The sequence below is a fragment of the Nannobrachium achirus genome (genome assembly GCF_963921795.1).
Source record: "Nannobrachium achirus genome assembly, chromosome: 16".
In the NCBI taxonomy this organism is placed as follows: Eukaryota; Metazoa; Chordata; class Actinopteri; order Myctophiformes; family Myctophidae; genus Nannobrachium; species Nannobrachium achirus.
The window spans coordinates 42,261,159-42,282,911 of NC_137823.1; the positions used below are offsets into that span (position 1 = coordinate 42,261,159).

Consider the following 21,753-nt stretch of genomic DNA (forward strand, 5'->3'; position numbering starts at 1 on the left):
CACTCCTTTTCATGGACTGATGGGAAAGGAACAGAATAAATAGGATGAGAACAGAACATCCCACGGATGTTGTCCAAATTCAAAAATACATTTTGGACGCCAGATAATGAAAAGTAGTTTTATTATTCGTTTTTTTCCCTTCTTTTTTCCCCCACTTTACTTATAGGTATTTGTTTATTTGGGGGGGAAAGAACATAATACAGCAATGACACTAGTATATGCCTACAGTATAGTTAGAATGCAGTGTAAATATGTCGGAATCAGCAAGCCTAACACTAACCCTATTTTCATCCATAGTCCCAATCATAACAATAAAACAGAGTTTGACACTGACAAGTTTAGTTGTGGATGTCCTCTTGACTCTTGGGCTGTCATACTGAAAATTAAACACCAATAAGAATGTGTACAAAAATACCCACCGTATGCCATGCCAACTCAATAAAGAATGCAGTTATTCTGAGCAAAAAACTATTAGCTAATATTTGTCAGGCAGTTAGGTTTTTATTTAAAATGCAGCAGATGCTGAAACTCACTCCCTCGCCTCACCCTCATTAGCGCGTCGTCGAAACCCGTGGTGAAATTCTGAATGAAGAATGACAGGGCTGAACGCCTCTCCACATAAATTAATTCATGACCCCAATTACAGTCCTTATGGCCCAACTGTAGATACAAGGAAGTAATGTAATTACATAACAAAAGAAGAGGGTACAGAGTAAACATGCTCAGACTGGGACATAATGTGTTTCACCCCGTCCCCAATAACATCTTTGAATATCTGTTCAGGAGAGGAAGTCAGAAGGTTCTTAAATAAAAGCCCACAGCCACTTTTGAAGGTCGACGGGGGATTCGCGCAGATTAATGGAATCCTAACTGGCACACGCAGTAGCAATTTATAGACCAACATACAAGATATTATGACCCAAATTCTGTCCATTATTAAAAACTGCTCACCATCTCTCTCTCACCATCGCTAGCCTATTTATGTCATCCAGTTTCCATGGCTACCATGCCATAGATAAAAATCGAATGCACACGTTTCAAGTGCAACATAACTTTCCCTCACAAAGAGAGGGAGAAGATGGATGATATTGCCTCAGTGTTGCACTTCAATCGAAGACTCTAGACGTGACTAATAATGACAATGTTTTAGTTCAGAATGTAGTTGTACATCATCTTAGTTACCAAAATATTGAAAGATTTACAGTGTATTTGGACTTTGTACAGATAGATAAAATGGGCAATAGATCATATTATACATCATTGATACGTGACATGAGATATAATCTGGGATTTTGGATACTGTCATATTATTGTGACATGAGATATCATCTGGGATTTTTCTGAACTTAGCTGACTGTTCAATCTGTTCTATTATTTGCCTTTACACTTAGTTATTACATAGGCATGACTGATGAATGATTATGTATCAAAAATCCCATTGTGTAAATATTTTGTGAAATGATAGAATAGTCATTGATGGTGTGACTATTGTCACATCATTAATATTGAGGTGTTTGGTCATGGTTTATTTGGTCCATATCACCAGGCTCTGGAACAAATAATGCACATGTTAAGTTGTCAGAATCTATCATTCTGTCATTGAGGTCACATCTGAGCATGTTAGAATAAAACACAAAAAGACAAACACATGCACACGTGTCAACTGTGTTATCAGCACTGCCCAAGATGTCAGTCTTGGTCCTTCACAATACAAGGAGCTTTATTGGCATGAGAAAACATATGTTTACATTGCCTCCTTCAGACACAGGGTCACACACAGACCCTCACCACCTACTTCCTACCTGCCATAGCAGGCCAAACATTAAGAGAGAACGTCCTTCTGAGAACAAAAGGACAAGGCTGGCAACAACGTGATCTGTTCCTCATTTCCACCAAGCGCTCACCAGTTCAACAAGGCCAAGCCGGAGTGCACTCACAGAGCAGACGCACACACACACAATACCTGGCTGGAGAAGGAACATGACATCATTTCTCCACAATGAAATGACTCATTGTTCCCCATTTAGCTGTCAACTTCAAAAGCAGACTAAACAGATAACCTCTTATTGTGAGGCCCGAAAACAAAGCCTTTGTCAGCAGAACGGTATCATTTCAACGTGAAACATAAACCGTAAAGATGTGGAAGACATTTCCTTGTTTGACAAAGAAATGGATCGTTTTCAGAGCCCCCCTCGCTATCAAACTAACACTGACCAGATGGGGTCAAAGGCTTGTAACTGAAGCCATGTTTTTATTAGATAAATCACCAGTTCAATTCAAAAGAGTGGCTGGCTATTCACACAATCAATAAAGTAGGTCAGCCTGGACCTTAAAGCATGACATGAGGATCAGGTTTGATCATTCCACCACTCATGAACTGAAAGAACTATTTTTCTTTGTCTGAGAACAAGCAGCCTCCTTGGGGCTTCCAAGTGCTAAGAATGGCTGGGTCTTTAACGCCACCTCCTGGTTGAAGTTAGACACTACACAGTAAAACTGTCTTTAAAGTATGCATCTACATAACAGACTGTACACAAGTAAAACACAGTAAAACAAGCTAAAACAAGCCATTAATATGACAGAAATAAAGTAACATACAACTACAGAATATCTATATAATGAATAATACATTTTCACTTCTGTGATAAATATCCACACACAAAAGACAGCAAATCTTTTCAGCATTCAGTTTATTTTCTAAATCCTCAGTCACCGTCACATTCCTATTCTCCTTATAACTTAGGGAAAAAATGGAAACCGTATGGTAAATTAATTCATATTGACCATTAACTAATGTCTAATATATGCTGTCGTACAACCGCGTTCAGCCCCGGAAAAATCAGATCTACGAGCTCAAATGTGTCAACGGTTTTGAGCTTGTAGATCTGCTACTTTTAGAACGCAACACCGTTGTATAACAAAGTGTAAAATCAGGTGTATGCCGGGTGCAAAGTCTTGACAAGTCTTACTCGTCAAGCGTTGCATTTTTAAAAGAAAACTGCTCATATGAAACGTGTTGTTTTGATACTGTCATACAGAACCAGGAAACATTGTGCAGCTTGACTACGATTGTGCAACAATTTGAGGGATAAAACAGAAATGAAACTACATTAAAAAGTAAGCTTAAAAGCTCCCTTGTTTTGCGAACAACTCTTCTTTTCTTATGGATGAAAAACTTTAAATAAAATTAAAAAAATAAAAAGTCACTGAGAAGATAAGATTCATCTCTAGCATGATAACCTCTGCAGCTTGTTCTTTTAATTCCTTTGACCATACGTACATGCTCTCAGGGGCATTAATGACATCTTTGAAACAAACCCCTATAATACAAACAAAGTGTCCATTACATTAAAAACAGGTGAACCTTTTGCACTTTTTTTTCTCTTCTCTTCTACACGTAGCAAGAAAACAAGTCAAGCACTTAAAATGCAGGCAAATCCTAAGGCATCATGTGAACTAAAAATACAAACAATATACTTTATATGGAGGTACAGGCTTCCTCTGCTTCGTCAATAACAGCATTCCCATACCAGATAAAATATTTCCTAACTCAAAAAATGGCAACACTTACTAGCAAATATCATACAAAGTGAACTACTGAATAGAAAAGACAAAAAATAATCATCCAACACACAAAACAATACTGAAGTTTTGATAAAATGCTTTGAATTAACCGTTCAGTAATTCAACCGTTCCTTTTACTTGCTCCAACTGGGAACAGAGTAAGATAGTTGTCATTTAAAAAAAAAAACATAAAACATTAAGAGCAAATTATAAACACTGCATCCCTGTTTGAGGATTAAACCCAGTTTAACAGCTGAACACCCCCCGCCACATCATTTGTTTTCCACAGTTGTGATGGATGTACAGGTCATATTGCAGATACATCCCACTTCATAATGAATATAGCTAAAATCAAATACCTTGAGACAGGTCAACAGGCATGATGGTCTCTTTAAGGGCTCAAGCTCACAATAAGGAAAGGGAAAGCATAAGCTATACAGTATACGTATATGCATAAAACGTAGTTAACCACATTAATGCTGGTGTCTCCATTGTGGCCAATGTTTTTTTTTAAGTTGCACATTTTCTTAACCTTTTTTCTTTTCTTCTAATTTTCAAAAATAGTGGAAAATAGCAGATTTATAAGCTCAAATCACACTGATGCAACGTGTTGCGAGCTTGTACATGAGCCATTTTCACTCAGTAGTATATACTGTATATAGGGCTTAGTCAGGCATAGCCAGACATATCTGAGATATCCCACCTACTAGTATATAAATCAAAATATGGGTTTGATGTTTCAGAGCTACAAGAAATGGGGGCAAAAACGCCAACGGCATTGAAGAACCAATGCAAAGACTTTAAAGGCAGTGACAAGAAGCAGTAGGTATCTCAGTCATGATTGGCTATGTGAGACTATACAGTATAGGGTTTAAACCCTATTTTATACTCGATTGCAATGCTATTTGACAAATTGTGTTTTTTTTTACTTGGAATATGACATGCCCAGAATAGGGACGCCAGGTTTAAAATGGTCAAGTTGTTAAAACAACCTTAATTAAAACAAAAAAAAATTCTCAGAGCGCTTCAAATATATCTTCTGCACATGATTTACAACTTTTTTCTTAAAAAGCCTCATCTTCCTTTTCACATTCTCAAGGGCTGACTTGGTGACCCGGCGTTGCCAGGCTGACAAGGACAGGTCAAACGGGGCAAGCCATGCACTGACTTGAGGGACAGTGCTAAGAGGGGAGACGCACGCACACACACACACACACTCACTGACCAGGCTGGCCCTGGGAGGCCATGAGAGCACAAAAATAAAACGATGAACAAAACAAGTGTAAAAACACACTCAAACGTCCTCCCCTCACATTCACATGCCACCTGAACCCAGTGGACACAGAATTTGCAGTTCCCCTCAGCTACAGAGACATTCTGACCCGATAAGTCCACTGACAACATGATGAAACGCAGAGAAACATTAAAGACATCCCTTTGCCCTATATATAGCCCGAGTTATACTGCGTTGGTTGTGGGTGTGCTTGCACCGAAAACACGCAATCTTCAAGCTCAATGTGAGGTTGGAGATCATTTCTGTTATACTACACCCGAACGCTACCAAGTATAAATCACGCCTTAGGGCCACACAAAACATAACAGCATGTTCTTTTGGGGGGGAGGGAGAGGGTGGGGGGGGGGGGGTCAAAATGGGATGGATGGCGTGATTGTTTTGGTCTGCCGTCACAGAGAATCTCTCCTGTGAAGCTGTGCAAATGTATGGACATTTTGAGAAGGAGGACTGGCTATCGTTGTCGCCCAACTGAGCGCACATCTCCCGTCGCTCGCTGATGATGAACAAGAGTCAGGGTCAATATCATGCAGGAGGAGACGGAGGAGGGGCACAGTATAACAGGTCTCTTTACAACAGAGGGTCCACCGGTTGGATCGGGGGGGGACACACACACAGGGGGAGGTGCCATCTGGGGTAAGACGGTAGAACGCGTCAAAGAGGGGGGTAGTGTTATATCTAGTGCAGGTCTCGTGGGGGAGTCTGAAGTCAGACTTCTGTTAACCTTGGACAGTACAGAAGAAGGTATGGGGAGGGGGTGTCACCTCATGTGTCTCTGCACAATGTGGGGGAGGGGGGGAAAGGAGGAGGAGGGGGAGGCGAAGGAGGAAAGTGGGACGGTCTTTGGGTCCGATCATGAGGTGCCCTGTCTCTTCTGTTGCTGAACCCGGATCAGATCCAGCTGTTTTTTGCACTTCTGGTAGTACGTAGACAAACTCTTGTTCTCCTCCAGCAGCTTCTTGTGCTCCTGCACCAAACGGGACGTGTTCTGCTGGTCCTTCTCGTCTTGATCCAGCTCAGCGATAAGCTCCTTCCTACGTGCACACACGCACGCACGCGCACACACACACACACACGAGCAGCACAAAATCAGCCAATAGAGCTGGAAAACCTTGCACCTTAGTCAAAGAGATGTACTAATGTAGTCATGATGTTTTGAGTATTATTTTACTCTGGAATGGATAAGTCTTAAAATAAACTAGAAATACTGTTCCTACGAAACAGTGTGGGCTCGCATGGAACACCATGTATGGGCACAAAGATCTACCCTTTGGCTGTTCCTCATTGGCCAAGGGCCCTGCCTTTGTACTGTTGGTAAAAAAAAATTAGGAGAATAAGGACTACATGTCGTGTAGGACTACATTTGAAACCCATGAATAGGAGCGGTTGGTACCGCCCAAAAACCGAACACATCAAAGTAACATTGTAGGCATTTGAAAAACGTTTAACCCAAAGATTAAAAATCCAATTGCTTAATGAATTTGGGATCCATTTTAAAGTTGGGCCCTTTTAATCTTTCCAAAAAAGAAACATGCTCATTTCAAGGGATGTTAACGGAAGATAGGCAAATAAGGCCAATGTAACGGCAAATAATGAGTGAGCGGCCTGAAAATGCTGATTCTGTGTGTGAGAGTGGACATAGCCAGTGAAAATGACATGACTTTAGTCAAACAGTGATTCCCCTACACTCTTAATTCTGATTCTTCTTCTGTTCTGGCTGGTTGCCAGATCTACATTTGGTCATTTGCTTCCTGCAAAGTAACAGTCACACACAGACATTAAAAAGCATTTCCCCATTATCTGAAGGATCTTTGAGAAGGCCTTGTTTATGCTGCTGGCATTCTGTGGTTAACGTTATGCATGCATGTGTGTTTGTATATAAAGAAAATCTACTGTTCTACGGTAAAATAAATAATGTTATTCTTGTCACTAGACTGGATCATTAAAATGACAGGGTACCGCACAGAAATAGGCACTTGAGAATAATCCATAACGTTGATTGGCTCGACCGGCAGACAATCAATCAAAATGACACCATCACAGCCTAAGCATACCATCATTGCGATTAGCAATGTGGTTTCTTTTGCAAGCTTGTCCTCACTAAAAGTGAAAAGTGTCTGTGACGTGTGCGGCTGCAGTGCCCCCTCTCTTCACTCTTAGTTTAAATTTAAATGTCCAACTGCCGACTGGGGGAACAATAAATCAAGAGCCATTACTGTACTGTAGTATATTTGGCCTGTGACGTTTGGAGACTGGCACAAAAAATAGAAAAGAAAACTAACTCATCCCTAGCCTCTAAGCACAGACAGTACTACAGAAGCTGAACACTGGCTTAACGTGTTGGTTGTGCGCTGCATTTCCCCCATTTCTTACAATGACAATTATGCCTCCAAGACTGATTGTATTCTGCATTCAAGTCACACTGTAACAGTACATTCATTTATGAAGTCATTGACTGCTCTATCCTGAGTTTCCCCGAGTTATTCCCGTTGTTTGACACCGCCACGCCCGAGTTTTTGCATACTTCCTTTGTATGAATTGGCGTGACCTCGAGGCCGCATGTCGCCCTGAGGCGTCTTACTAGTTACTATGGGTGAATTTGGTACTTTGGCAGCTATTTTTAAAGGGCAGAGTAAGAGTTAAGCAAAATGTAATATTAACATTTTTTTGTATTCATTTTTGTATTTAGGTAGGCAGAAAGGTTGGGAAAGTAAACTAAATACTGTATGTCTAACACTGTTGAATACGATCTTCATTTAACTAGAGAAAACCAAGACATTTTAAATTGGAAATTTGTAATTGTCTTTAAATGGGTTCAACTTACTTTCTCTGGATCAACAAGGCAATCTCTGTTTGGACTTTCAGGTACTCCTGAGCCATTTTGCAATGCTGCTCAAACACAGCCATGGATTCTTTGGAGTTGGGACAGGGAGCCAGGGGCTGGAAACAGAGATACAAATCAATATCTTAAGCTAGTTAGATGGACCATATTGCACGATATACGGTATGCATATTATTAATACGCATAAGACACTTAATGTCTCATTGTCGATGTGGTATTTAGAATACCATATAATGTTCACTTTGTCACATTTGTACAGTCACATTGCATAACACTACTCCAACCATGCCGTTTTAACAAAGATATTACAAATTCTTATACAACTATTACAACTTTCTTTGCCATTACACATTCTAAATTGACTTTGCCAAGTGCAGTTTAGAATTTTTAATTGCAGAGAGCAGGACCCTTGACACGAGAAGCAGGGAATATGAATGAACAAGTATCATAATGGTGGCAGAGTAAGCCATTTACCTGTAGCTGGTGATCGAGGGTCAGATAGGCCATGGGTATAGAGTTGTCTGAGCCATTAGTGTCTGGAATAAAGGAAATACTACAGTGTAAATTTACATATTAACGACATGAACCTCAGCATCCCTATTCAGGGCATGTCTTAATAGGTGAACATTCAGCGAAAATATTTTCATTTAAGAGATTTAGTGTAGTGGGAAAAAAGGAAGGGACGAAGCATACCCCCCCCCCCCACTAAATGCAGTATTGCACTGCACTGTTTAAGTGGTAAATTCATATTGTATATTTTCTTCATAAAAAATTGCTTCTTTATCACTGTAAATCATTCATTCTGTGTGATTGTACTCATGGCACAAACCAGTCAAAAATATATATTTTTGGGGTAAATTAATTGCATGAACAATACAATCTAAACCGTTTAGTTTAAGGACCTTTCCACTGCAAGAATGCAGAATGTACCACAACACTCTCAATGCAGAGGATCCAACTATAATTATTATTAAAAAACTGATAGTTCTGTTGCTTGATTCTGGTTGTCCAAGACCTTATTGAGCATAAAATACTCACTCAATATGCACACTATTTAGTACTAACCATGTTATAAAAGCAATAAGCCATGCAAAGCCAGAGTTTACTGTGATTCTAGAACAGCTAAAGGGGTTTAAGCCACTCTGCTCCACGTTGTACCTCACAACCCTCCTCAAGTGTTCTAAAATCAAGGTAAACCACTGCCTCTTGTGGCTTATTGCTTTAGTAAAATGCTGGATTTGTCTTTACTGATTTAGTAAAATGCTGAATTTCTCTTTGCTATGAGGGCTACGTACTGTACAGGGTCAGGGTTATCAATGACACACAGTCATTTTACACCAGAACCCCCCCCCCCTTCCTTGACCCCCCTGGCTCAGTGTGACAAGAGTCTGACACCGTAAATCACGGATGAAGATTACGTAACGTCTGGAGCACTGCTCGAGAGATTTACGCAACCAGCCACAAACGCCCACAATGACACAGACTGCATTACAGCTGTAGTGGTGAAAGCATGACACAATGGATCGGACGAAGGCCAACTTCAATCAATCACTCAATCAATAAATATAGCCATGAAAGTCAACCTTCCCTTTTGTCGTTCCTATTAACCAAGCGGGTTGTGGAGGTTGTTGGCAGCTTTTAACAATCAAAGTAAATCAAGTATGTGAACATAAAATGCAAAGTATAGCAATTCATACTGTATAAAAGGGTGTATAACATAATATGTCTGTGCCCTTTGGTGACGCCCCAGTTACATGACAACTAGCACATAGTCTAGACTTAAGTTTGCATAGCAACCGATCACTTTGTATTTGGTAACTTCTTTCTGCATCTTGTTGACTGACATTAAGTGAGCCTAATATGCAAATTATGATAGTTGGTACGTAACTATTTAGCACGAACATAGTTTGTAGTGTAACCAGGAGGCAGCGTTTTGACAACTGGTGTCAACTGTAGACCACTCGCCCACACCACTGCAATCCCTGCATTGTAAGCACGCATATCGATGTGAACTGGACACAATTATAGGACTGCCACTGCTTAATGGATGCGTGATGATGACGTAAGCGAAAAAGTTGTCAGTCTAGGTAAACTTAAGTCAAAAGTATAATGCATCTTTATTACTAACTAGCCCTTACCCGTTCAAAGATATGAGCTCCGAAATGATGTGCAGTGTGTGGATTATGGGATGTGCACTGTGCACACAGTATATGAGGGATGGAAAGTAACTTTAACTGGTGCTTGCATGCTAATATGTAGGAGCATCAATGTAAGAAATACCCGTTCCATTTAACGGCTACAGAGATACTGTGTACCGATCTGCATGATTTTGGACAACATCTGTAACAGGGCCAGAACCCCCCCAGGCCCCCCCCCCCGCCTGCCCGCCTGCACACACACACACACACACTCCCCCCCCCCCCCCCCCCCCCCGTGTGCGTGTGTGTGTGTGTGGGTTTGTGTGTGATTGTGCATGGCCTGAACAACAGCGCCCCTCCCTTAACATGTGTGGTCACAAAAGGTACTGTAGGCTAAATAGATATAGATACACCATAAAAATGCTATTATACAGCATACGATTTGTGAAAGTGACAAACGGGCTTCACAGTTATGTCAGGTGTGTTCATATGCTGATGGTGATACGATTTCAGATCAATTGCTCCAGCCACCGAGGAGAAACGCTGTTTCATACAGACAGACACTCACTCAGACAGACATTCGCAAAATTATAGTATAGATTTGCTATATTAAATAAATAAATAGGTGGACCTTTATTGAGCAAAGGACATTCAGTTATCATAGCTGCACCGCATAAAGAGGAAACAAAGTTAACAACACTAATTGAGATAATAATATAGAAGTCTGCTTAACGTCCGACCTGGCCACCTCACCTGCACTTGGGTTGGTCAAGTTTGCCTAATGTATGAGCCATTAGCAGATAGAAATAGAGGCATAGGTATCATGTGCAATCCTTCCATTTCCTCCACACCCAAGCGACTTTCTGAAGGAATTTCTAGGAAAGTGCAGATGGGAGTAACTAAGCACCTACCTGTGGGGTCATCAGGTGAGAAGTAGCCTCTACTGCTGGTCTTATCCGGTGGCATCATCCTCACACTGGGACTGGACGACCTGCTGCTGTTTCTGCTCCCCTGCAGAAGGACAGAGACAGTGTCAATCAACTGGGAGAGCAAATCACATCTGTTGGTTTAGTGGATGTTGACAATATGTTGTGCTGATAGGCATTATATATGTGCAAACCACGCTGCTGCATTGTGTGTAAAAAGAGCTTGTTACCAACACAGGAGATAACGGCTACAAGTGTCTCTGAACTTGCCACAGAAATATGGTTATCAGTTATCTGCAAAAGTTTCAATATTGTGCATCCCTAAAAGTAATTAAAACATAATGATAATAAAAAAGCCCAAAGTATATACAGAGTCTGAAAGCATACACTGACAAATACCAAAGACGTTGATATTTGTGATCTCTCTCAATCTTGAACCTACACGCAATAACAAATGTCTAATAGATAGTATACAGAGAACATAAGCTCGGAGGAAATGAAACATTATATGATCAGTCATACAGTCACACCTCTGGGAATTGAGTGCTTGCCAGCGAAGCACAAAAATATCTTCAATTTATACTTATTTCTCCAGAACCAAGACTCAAGTTTTTCCGTGAACTTGGAATGAACTTTGCAGCTGTGCAGAGTTTAGACATTAATTTTAAATAAACAAGAGACTAGTGTTTGGGAAGGAAGGAGAGAATGTTGTTAGATAAGGGGGTGCTCTATATATGACGGTTTGAAGGTTGTCTATCTGTGCACACACACGTGGGTATGTGTATGAGAGGAGAGTGGTGGGTAGGGTTTCTACATGCATAATGTCTTCCTCATCCATGAGTTGACATATCAAACATTTCTCTCAGAGGAATTGCTTCACTTCACGAAGCACATCCCAATCCTTTGAGAGAAGCTCCCTTCTCATTAAATGGCATCAGCATCACAAATCCATCCAAAACATGAATGGCGGGGGAAAAGAAATACACTCTTAATGTTAGGAATATGCTCTCCAGCTGTGAGAGCCAAAACATTGTCTCAAACTAACCTTCAGGGAATATTCTAAGTATTGAGATTTTTTTTGCAATTGGTTCATCTACTGGCTTATGAATATAATGCTACAAGATGTGAGACGGAAATTTAATACAATAAGCCTTTACTGTTAAAACAAGCTAAAGTCAATAGATATAGAACAGCCAAAAATATAGACTTTAAGCTCATTGTCCCAATTATAGTTTCTAGGCTTGACAAATAGCTCTCTTATCAAAAACTCAATTCTGTTCATTGCAGCTTACCTGGCTGGACTCTGTGCCTATCCCCGGTAAGTCCTGCACGGACCGACGTCTCTGGGCCTCACAGGTGGCTGTGGACCAGACAGAGGGACAAATATAGACAGAAACAAAGCATGAGACCGACAAGAGAGGTTCAAGATGAGGGGAGCCGTGTCCGTGTCTGCTTGTTGGGGAGAGATGGGGAGAGGGGGGGAATCCCGATCAGCAGAGCCAGCTGCTCGGGTTTTACCCCTTACGCCCCGGCCCTGTCAACATGTGCCGTGACATGGCTCTAATGCGACCACAGCACAAACACCCACCACACTCCAACACTGCACATCACTCATACATACAACGCTGCAGACCAGATCCACCACACGAATAGCTGAGCCTACTTACGGGACATGGTGTTTGCGCAGTGGTTTGTTTGGGTTGGGGGGCCGGGAGTGAGGCTAGGAACTATTTTAAGGATCACAGTGTAAGGGACAAAGCTTTAGACAGGGCTGATAGGAAGGGATAGGGATGTCCTGATCGGATCGGGAGATCGGGATGATTTTCAAAAGATCGGAATCGGGAGAAAAAGATCGGGAAACACCTTGTCTTTAAATATTTAAAAAATATAAAAGCTGATGAGCTTTATTTTTAATTTCTTTTGATACAATGCTGCACTAAGTGAAAAAAGAAGGTTGGACAGGAATCTATAATTGAAGCCCCTTTAAGATGTACAAGGACAAGGATCAGGTCAAGAGATTCTTAAATTCATTATCAAGTTTTTAATAACTACTAGTTAAGTTAACATATTAACCTTAGCGTTCTTTTTGTTGTTAATAAATTGCTTTGTCGTCGATCATCTGCTTGTGTGTATTTGTATTCAAATACACGATTTATAATCGATTTCAATAAAATCTGTGTACTATTAGGGTTGTAATTCTTAAGACAAGACATTTCACCTAACATTGATCATATACAATATACTATATATTAGCTTTAGTCATATCTTGGGCCCAACCAAAAATGTGTAACACACAGTGTCGCTTGTATAATGTAGGATGTAGCAGTGCTTTTGTTTCTTTGTGCAAAATTAATTTAAATAACTTGACTAGTACCCGGCCCGGCAGGTGTAAATATTTAGTCATAACGAAGCTTTACTTGTGTAATTGCGCAAATCTTGACTTGGTAAGATGTTTTATCTAGGCCTAGTTATAATTCACTGCATGCACAGCCGGTGCAACAGTCTGCTTGTCTTAACTTTATCAAAACATACTAAATTAAAATTAAATTATCCAATAGGAAAATACTGTTAAAAGTTCCTGAATATTCTCTAGATGTTTGAATTAAACATTAAAATGTTACAAATCTGATAATATTGTTTCTTTTACTTCCACATATTTCAATCTCTTTTTCACTTTTTCAACTTCATAGGACTCAACAATCCCTGATGTTTTGAATCAACTTACTTAGTCAAATACTTTTTTTAGCCATTGCAATACACAAAGAACACACGACACAGTCAAAACATATGCACTCCAAACACGTTTTCTTCATGTTATAATAAACCAGTATTATTTGGACTTAACTTAAAGGAGCTATAGTCAACTTTTTCATTGTAGGGCCGACACTTTGTTTACATCCTAGTCTATAGACTAGAATGTAAACAAAGTGTCGGTCTGACAATGGCCAAAATGATTATTTTATCATTATTTTACGCTTTTTGTGGTCATTTTTGAATAGAAACACATATATGAAGATATTTTTGAAATATTTTTTATTTTAGCATCCGTTTTTCAAGAAAAAGTTGACTATAGCTCCTTTAAATGTCAATAATTATTTTCCACATTAAAAAATACAATTTAAAACGTGGAAAAATGTGTTCTAGATTTTTCATCCCAATGGAGTATTTGAAATTCTATATAAAACAAGTTATCTAATTTTGAAAGCCATTATTGTTAAACCAATTATTTCTAAAAAAGAAATGGAGATTTATGCAACGTGGGAAAGAATGACAATATACAGGTGTGCACATGCAGCGATAATGTCCATCTCACTAACAACGTGCTGTACGTACATCAGTCGCCTCCTGCAGTCACTGGATTTAATTAGCCACTCATTCAACGTGTCTCATGCAGCTTCCAAAATAGAAGCCTTTTTTGACATCCAGTGCTGTCCCCGTTTCTCTCATCCCCTATCTATGCTAGTAATAATAGCTCTGACCCCTCAATGTGAACGAAATTAATCAAAATGACTTTTTTTCCCAAAGTTAATGGATGTAAAGAGAGCGAGAAAAAGTGTGTATGTGTGGTAAAAGAAAAAAAAAGAAGAAAAAGAAAAGAAAATTAGCCAAGCTTACAAATGTCCTCTATGCATGAAAGGCAAGGACAAGTTTAAATGCGGAGAGCTGGGGCACTGATTTACTCCCTTCTCACCATGATCTGTAGCCAAGCCAGCAAGATGACCGAGAGAGAGAGAGAGAAAAAAAAACTAAGTCCATGAGTTATGAACCTTCTCATCCGCGTCACCCCCATCTAATGCAATATGCTGATTAAATTACCCCAAGGGCTTTAAAACGGTTTGTTTTGAGCCCTAGTTTCCTCCCACAAGCGCCATGTTTTTATTTTAAAACTAGTGTAACCTACAAGTTAGGGCTGGGCAATATATCAATATGGTGATACAAGACTAGACAATAAATGTGAGATTTTGGATATTGTGATATGGCATAAGAGTTGTCTTTTTCTGGTTTTAATCATGTAAGCCTTATTTTATCATTTAAAAACGGTTTAAAATAGCAAATGTACCAGCATGGAATGCATCACTGTATTCCTTTTTTTTCAATAAATGTTATACATCATCTGAACAATAGGATATTATCGTCAACTTAAATATAGTTTCCTTTTTTTGGCATATTGCCCAGCCTTAGTACAAATGAGTAATTTCTTTTGTGCGTTTTCAAATGATTCAGCACTAAACTAAGTCTTAATGATGAATCGCGGAGCAGGAAATGACTACAGATGAGAAAGAATGTTAACTCAGGCTTATGTTCTCTCGACATTCATTCATTCATAAAACCACAAAGTACAAACTAGAGGAGGGCATACATGAGATTGAGGCAGCTCTGATGCATGTTACTCCAGAATGAACACACATTGCTCCAGCATATGGTATTGTAACTGACACAGTGCAAGTCGTTTTCATATATTAAACACTTTCAACCTGGTGTCATCATTTTGGGCATGCCATATTTATAGTGTAGTCTCAATAGTGAAAATAACAGATCTACAAGCTCACGTCAAGAACTGAAAACACATTTGTGTGATTTGATCAGAGCTTTGAGAGCTTTTTTGAGAGCTGCTGATTTAAAAGCTCATACTAGATCTGCTATTTTCACAATTTCTTAAGTTTTGACATTAACATAATTTCTTAGATTTTGTTTTCCCTGAAACATTTTTTTTTAATGTTTGAAAACACCCCCAAATTGTTAATTTACTAGCAACCCAATTGTTTGGGAACCACCGATATAAAGCATCATCTGGAGTGACATACAGGAGAGGGGACGGGACAGAGCACAGTAAAAGCCTGCTGGTTCAGTCAAGACAGCACAACCCAGGCAACCAGGAAGCCCGGTGGTCCTGCACGGATACCTGTGACGACGATCTTGGGAACATCCAGAATGGTGCCGAATGACGCCGTTTTACGGTGGCCTCGTTTATACTGTGGGCGTGCTGCAAAAATACACATACACACACATGGCTGCGACACAAGCATGCAAGACTCAAGGACAAGGACAAGCTGGACTGGAAACGGAGAAAAGTCTAAATTCCTCGCTTCCGTTTTTCCAGGTCAGGACACACATGCATGTAGCGTATATAGCATATACTGGACATGCAAAGGGGCCGCATGCACCCTGTCAGTACCAGCGGTTGTGGAGGGCGTTCCATGCGGCAGGCAGGTACAGAATAAAATATCTCCATGCCAGTCGGCTCAAAAAAGCTGTTTGAATAGAAGCCGTTCATAATAAAGCAAACAAAGGGCATAGCTATGGAGGGCAATGATGCTAAAGAGACATTTGGAAAACCTAGGGTAATCTTTGAAACTCCAACTTTCTACTAAGAAATCTAACATATGTTTGATGAAACTCTGACCTTAAGGATTCCACAAGGAAAACAAAACAAAACAAACCTGAAAAACAAAGCGTCCATAACCACATGAACCCACGGATACCTATTCTGGGCACGTCAAATGGACGAACATTCTGCAAAAATAGGCAAATATTTGCTGAAAATAGCAGGTCTAGATCTGCTATTATCAGCAAAGAGATTGGGTGTAGAGCGGAAAGGACATGGCAGATACCACATGGGGGACCCAGGTCCGCGAAGTACACAGGGTTCAAGTGGTTAAATTCTAACAAAATTAGATCAATCTAAACAAAAACTGAGCATAGAAAAATGTCGAAGGTATTCTTTAATCATGACAGGGCTGCAGAAGATGCTGCATTCCAATTCAAGCCTTTGAAGGAAGGGAGATGATTGACAGCGTCTCAAGTGTTTGGGAAAGGATGGGGGGGTGAGGGAGGGGGTGTCAAACGGATGCCATCTGCATGATGAGTGAGTCATCACCTCCCGACTTAGTGATGAAAGCAGATGAAATGGATCTTGACTGGAGAGCTGGGAGTGTTAAGACAGCTGACAAAAGTGTATAGCATTTCCTATATTATCCTTGCTGCATAACAATGAAGTTTACTTTTCAATTCCAAAAAAGGTCACGACAATGTCCGATGATATTGCTCCCGCAGCTAAGATTATTATGTGTGCCACAGTGTAGGTGGCTGAAATTACCTGCAGGTGCAAAAGGCATTTTGGGCTCCAATTCTGACAGGTCGGCACTCATTCGTTTGCTGTCAGTGGATGCCAGGCACTGCGTCCGTGCTGACAGGCTCTCAACACTGCCCCCTCTGGACAGAGGTAGGGTCCTCATTAAAGAGTCTCCCTGAAAGAGCACAAAGAACACTCTTACTCAACAGCTCTTACTTTGGGGACATGTTACATATGTAAATATGATCATTCATTAATCAATCAATTTATCAGTCTTATTATTAAAAGCCCCAGCTTCAATGTCTTTGAAGGATAGGAGGAGATAGAAATAGTTTGCCTTTGGTTTGAAGTGAGGTGCAAACTGAGTTGTGATCTTGATAGTGTCATTGCTTCCTTGGGAGTCGCCGTGCTCCATGTTTGCATCGCTTTTGTTGCTCGTGCTGGTGCAAGTGTAATCCACGTAAGAACCTGCGGTCGGCCAAGATGGGAGACAGATCACTTCAATCTCACATACAAGTTAAATTAAATGCTTATGTGTTAGTTTAATAGCAATAACAGATGCATTTTCTCTCCTAATAAAGTTGTTTATTTTTCATTCGTTTTGGTATTAAGCGTCTTTAGGTACTATGAAAAGCGCTATACAAGTTGTGATTATTATTATTATTGTGTATTATTAGTATTATTATGAAAAGAATAGTTAAGGAAATAATTCCAGTGAAAATAACTCAAAGAATAGTCATCAACATCCAAATACCCAAGTAGGCCAGTATCTGTTTTATAAAACTACTACTGTACCTGTACTAGTTGCAGAGTTACTTTGACCCTCATCTGAATACTGGTATGGATATTGCAGGGGCTCATCAGATCCTGGGAAGTACTGCAAAGAGAGGCGGAAAGGAATTACTGTATGCTGGAATGGTCCGGGTTTTTGATCAATTTGATTCAATTCAGAGTGTTTAAATTATTTAGGACAGCTTTTTTTCGTATCGTGTTTATTACGGTAAGAAATAACTCATGCAAACATTAAAGTAGGGATGGGCGATATGAATAAAATCAAATGTCACAATATTTTGGACCTAATACATTAACTCACTTACTGCCAATTAAAAATGCCCTTGAGTGGCATTAGTGCCAGCCCTCTCCATAGACTTCCATGTAATTTGTAGTGCACAGATCATGCACACCCATGCACAGATCATGCACCATGTTTGTGCAGGCTGTTCACAGCTTTCAAACAAAAAAAAAAAGATTGGAAATCCGTTCAGGCATTCTTGAGATAATAGCCATTATGTTTTACATGTTATGTAAACAAAGATGGCTGCCCTGTATAAAGATGGGGTTGTATGGGGGTGGAACATGCAAAATCGCGATTGAAATCATGTTTACTAGATTTAATGGGGTCCAAAAAGATTAAAAAAAAAAAAAAAAAAAAAAAGTAAAAGTCGCCCAAAGTCGCTTGGCAGGGAAGCCCATAGTGAGAAAGTTGCTCTAAAAGTCGCCTGGCACTGTATGAGTTAATATTACGGTAATATTGTGACAATAATATGCATCGTTAGGTATGACGGGCGACAGTGGCCCAGGAGGTGGAGCGGCCACTTCGATCCTGGCTCCCCCAGAGTTCGTGTCTAAGTGTCGAAGTGAACCCCTAATTGCTCCTGGTGAGCAGGTTGGTGCCTTGCATGGTTTCCTCCACCATCGGTGTGTGAATGGGTGAAATGTAATGCATGATCATTGTAAAGCACCTTCGATAAAGGCACTATATATGTAAATGCACCATTTACCATCGTAGTAATATTTTATCCCCCCCTCTAAGGATTTTTGAAAATGGCAAAAAAGGCCCATCTACAAGCTCACAACATGTATCGCAGCTTGTAGATAAGCTATTTCCGCTAAGATTTCATAACATGTTTGAAAGAATGAAATGGGGCTTACGTGATTAAAACCAGAAAGAAAAAACACTTAGGCCATATATCAATGTATCAATGTCCAAAATTTCGGATGATATTTAGCCTCTTATGACGACGATATCGTCATATCAATACATTGCCCACAGCCCCACAAAAGGTTTCTATAGATCCCACCAAAGCACATATTGCATTTATAAATGTGACATTCTACGCTGGTGAAACATAAAATGAAATCTGCTGAGGAAGGCTTGATCTAGCTCCTATGCATGGAGGATATGCCATTATGAAATGTCACACACTATTAGGGCTGCAACTATCAATTAGTGATAAATTCTTAACGATTAACCTATCAATTTATTTCTGGATCTTTATATGTGAATTCTGATTCTCTGCCCTCAGTGAACCAGAATCCTAGAGAGCAACATGATGCTGCTAAAGAAAAATGATTGGCACATGAACACACCGAGTTATACCCTCTGGCAGGTTGATGAGCAGAATCGAAAAGCATGTTTATTAATTTCACAGCTCTAAAGCGATTCTTGTCAATCCAATGACAATACAGAATGTCTTCTATGTTTTTGTAGAAAATAAACTCAGCACAAAAAGAAACGAAACTTGACTTCGGTCCATTATATCTCCCCTTCAATTATGCCAAATGGTATTGTGTTTGATATCATTGTTATCATTGATTTGTCACCTTTATAACGAGGTACAGCTTGTAAGGATATGGCATTCGTGGAATGAGCAACACAGCCAAACGTGTGGGCAGCGTCCCTCCAAAAATTGTCAAAATGTCCAGGCAGGCCAGCAATACTGTTCTTTTGGTGTTCACCTTTGTTGCTTGGAGCATTGAATGATTGCACTCTCCCACAGTAATAAGGAAAAAAAAAGAAAAAATGGCCAATATGTTTTTTTTTACACTTTACACACAATGCCAGCAGCACAGTATTGCAAGCCATTTTGGCAATATTTTGGTTGGCGCTACCCACACGTTTTGGCTGTATAGCTCATGCCTCAAATGCCCGATGCTTACAAGCTGTACCTTGTTAAAGGATATAAAACACAATACAATTTGGTATTATTAAAGGGGAAACATACAGTAATTGACCGAAGTCAAGTTTCCTTTCTTTTTGTGACGAGTTTATTTCAACAATTACAGAATCAGATTTCTTGTATTAAATTGACTGCATTTTGAAAAACAGGTTTCCCCCCATAATTTCACGTCATAATTATGTAATTGTTCAGCATGTCATTGGACCCGATATAGAAGACAAAAGACAGAGTGTTGCTGTGAAGGATTACCCTCATTAGATGAGTCATGATCTTAACGATCTCCTCCATGGAGGGCCGCTGAGACGGATCTTTGGACCAACAGCGTGTCATTAGGCTCTCAATGGGCTTGGGCAGGTTCTTGATTAGGGGAGGACGTGTGCCTGAATATCAACACAAATAAGACACATCCCATCACACCACGACACAGCTACTTGCATGCACCACACCAGACAAGGGATCGGAATAACGGATGGTTTGGCAACAACTTAAAAAGTAAGCAGACAGGTGAAAAGGCTAGCAGACTACGGTTGAAATGCAGTTATGGCTCTCTACATAACTCAAATTGAAATACGCATGAGTACACAGAATGAAGAATGTTATTTATTTAGGCTCCTTTCAAAATGCTATATTCAGTAGTAGCTTGTAGATCTGGTATTGTCTGTAATGTTTTCAAAACTGTGGAAAAGTATTAATTCAACATTCAACATTTTAAATATTTTCCTCAAATTCCAAAATAGGGACACCAGGTTTAAATTGGTCAAAAATGCATGGACTAATGATATTATCATTTTATCCAGCTGTTTTATATGGATGGATGAAAGATGATTTTTTTCTAAAAATAAAAAATAATTGCGAACAGTTCAGGTGAACTGATTAGGTGATTATGTAATAATTGTGACAGCCCTGAGGCTTGGGTCGATTCTTGACTAGAGGTGGCCATGATGTGCCTGACCAAGACACGCATATAACACCGATAACACGCACCCAATTGTGTGCTTTCACTGTAATTTGAACACTTAAGGCATAACACCAGGACATTTACATCAGTCCAATTCCGCTAATTTATGCTAAATCCCAGGTTTCCTGAAGCTGGCAAGTGGTAATGTGTCAGCGAGACAGATTCAGCAGTACAGCGTATTAGACTGCCTGCTCCCCAGATGTTCTCAGTGTCTCATTAGTATTCCACACCATCCGTCTCTGTACAGAAAGAAACTACACAGGTGAACCTGCCTTTTAATTGCTCTTTCCTACCAGCCTCTCAACTCATCTACTCCACCAGCAGGCAGAGGCAGGCATCAGAACCTTGAGTTGAGCACGGCGAGTGACAGGCAAGCGCCTGTGTTTGCGTACCCTTCTTCACTGAGAACACTCCTTGTCCACCCTTCTCTCAGACTCACCATTGTGCACTGCCCACATGATACGGAAGGCCGGCCCTCCGATTTCATCAAAGGGCTTCCTGCGCGTTATCACCTCCCAGAGAATGATCCCCCAGCTGAAGACGTCGCACTTTTCACTGTAGTTGCTGCCTGAAACAAGTAAAGACGAGCAACACAAGTCAGATTTATAGTTTAGAAGGAGTGTACTGGAGCAAACACAGACTTTTAGAGCCTTTTTATTAATACAGGGTGCAGGCAAGAGTGACAACGTTTCGATGTCAATACATCTTCGTCGGGTCATGGCCTGGCGAAGATGTATTGACATCGAAACGTTGTCACTCTTGCCTGCACCCTGTATTAATAAAAAGGCTCTAAAAGTCTGTGTTTGCTCCAGTACGCTCCTTCTACACATTCAAGTCCTGTTCCTGAGATGCACCGGACCGGCCTGAACTAGGCTAGAGGCGCGATGGATACTCCTCATGCTCAGATTTATAGTTTGTTGCGGACCGGTGACACACATCGAATATAGCCGATCAATGATGACGCTTCGCAATGCGTTGAGCGGCCATTTCAGTAAGACACA

General features: G+C 40.2%; 1 protein-coding gene across 2 annotated transcripts in view; it reads right to left on the reverse strand.

Moving 5' to 3' along the window:
- Positions 1-2,673: 2,673 nt before the first annotated feature.
- map3k7 (mitogen-activated protein kinase kinase kinase 7) overlaps positions 2,674-21,753 on the reverse strand; it is a 31,355-nt gene continuing 12,275 nt past the window's right edge. The window contains exons 8-18 of one of the 2 annotated variants that reach the window (XM_080744413.1): positions 21,192-21,316; positions 20,044-20,174; positions 17,630-17,711; positions 17,172-17,302; positions 16,859-17,009; positions 15,665-15,745; positions 12,054-12,121; positions 10,747-10,846; positions 8,172-8,233; positions 7,680-7,795; positions 2,674-5,889 (exon numbers count right to left, since the gene is read on the reverse strand). In XM_080744413.1, the coding sequence (XP_080600539.1) occupies positions 5,709-5,889; positions 7,680-7,795; positions 8,172-8,233; positions 10,747-10,846; positions 12,054-12,121; positions 15,665-15,745; positions 16,859-17,009; positions 17,172-17,302; positions 17,630-17,711; positions 20,044-20,174; positions 21,192-21,316 (1,228 nt within the window). In that variant the 3' untranslated portion in view covers positions 2,674-5,708. The remainder of the gene's footprint in view (positions 5,890-7,679; positions 7,796-8,171; positions 8,234-10,746; positions 10,847-12,053; positions 12,122-15,664; positions 15,746-16,858; positions 17,010-17,171; positions 17,303-17,629; positions 17,712-20,043; positions 20,175-21,191; positions 21,317-21,753) is intronic. The other variant, XM_080744414.1, reaches the window with a different exon arrangement.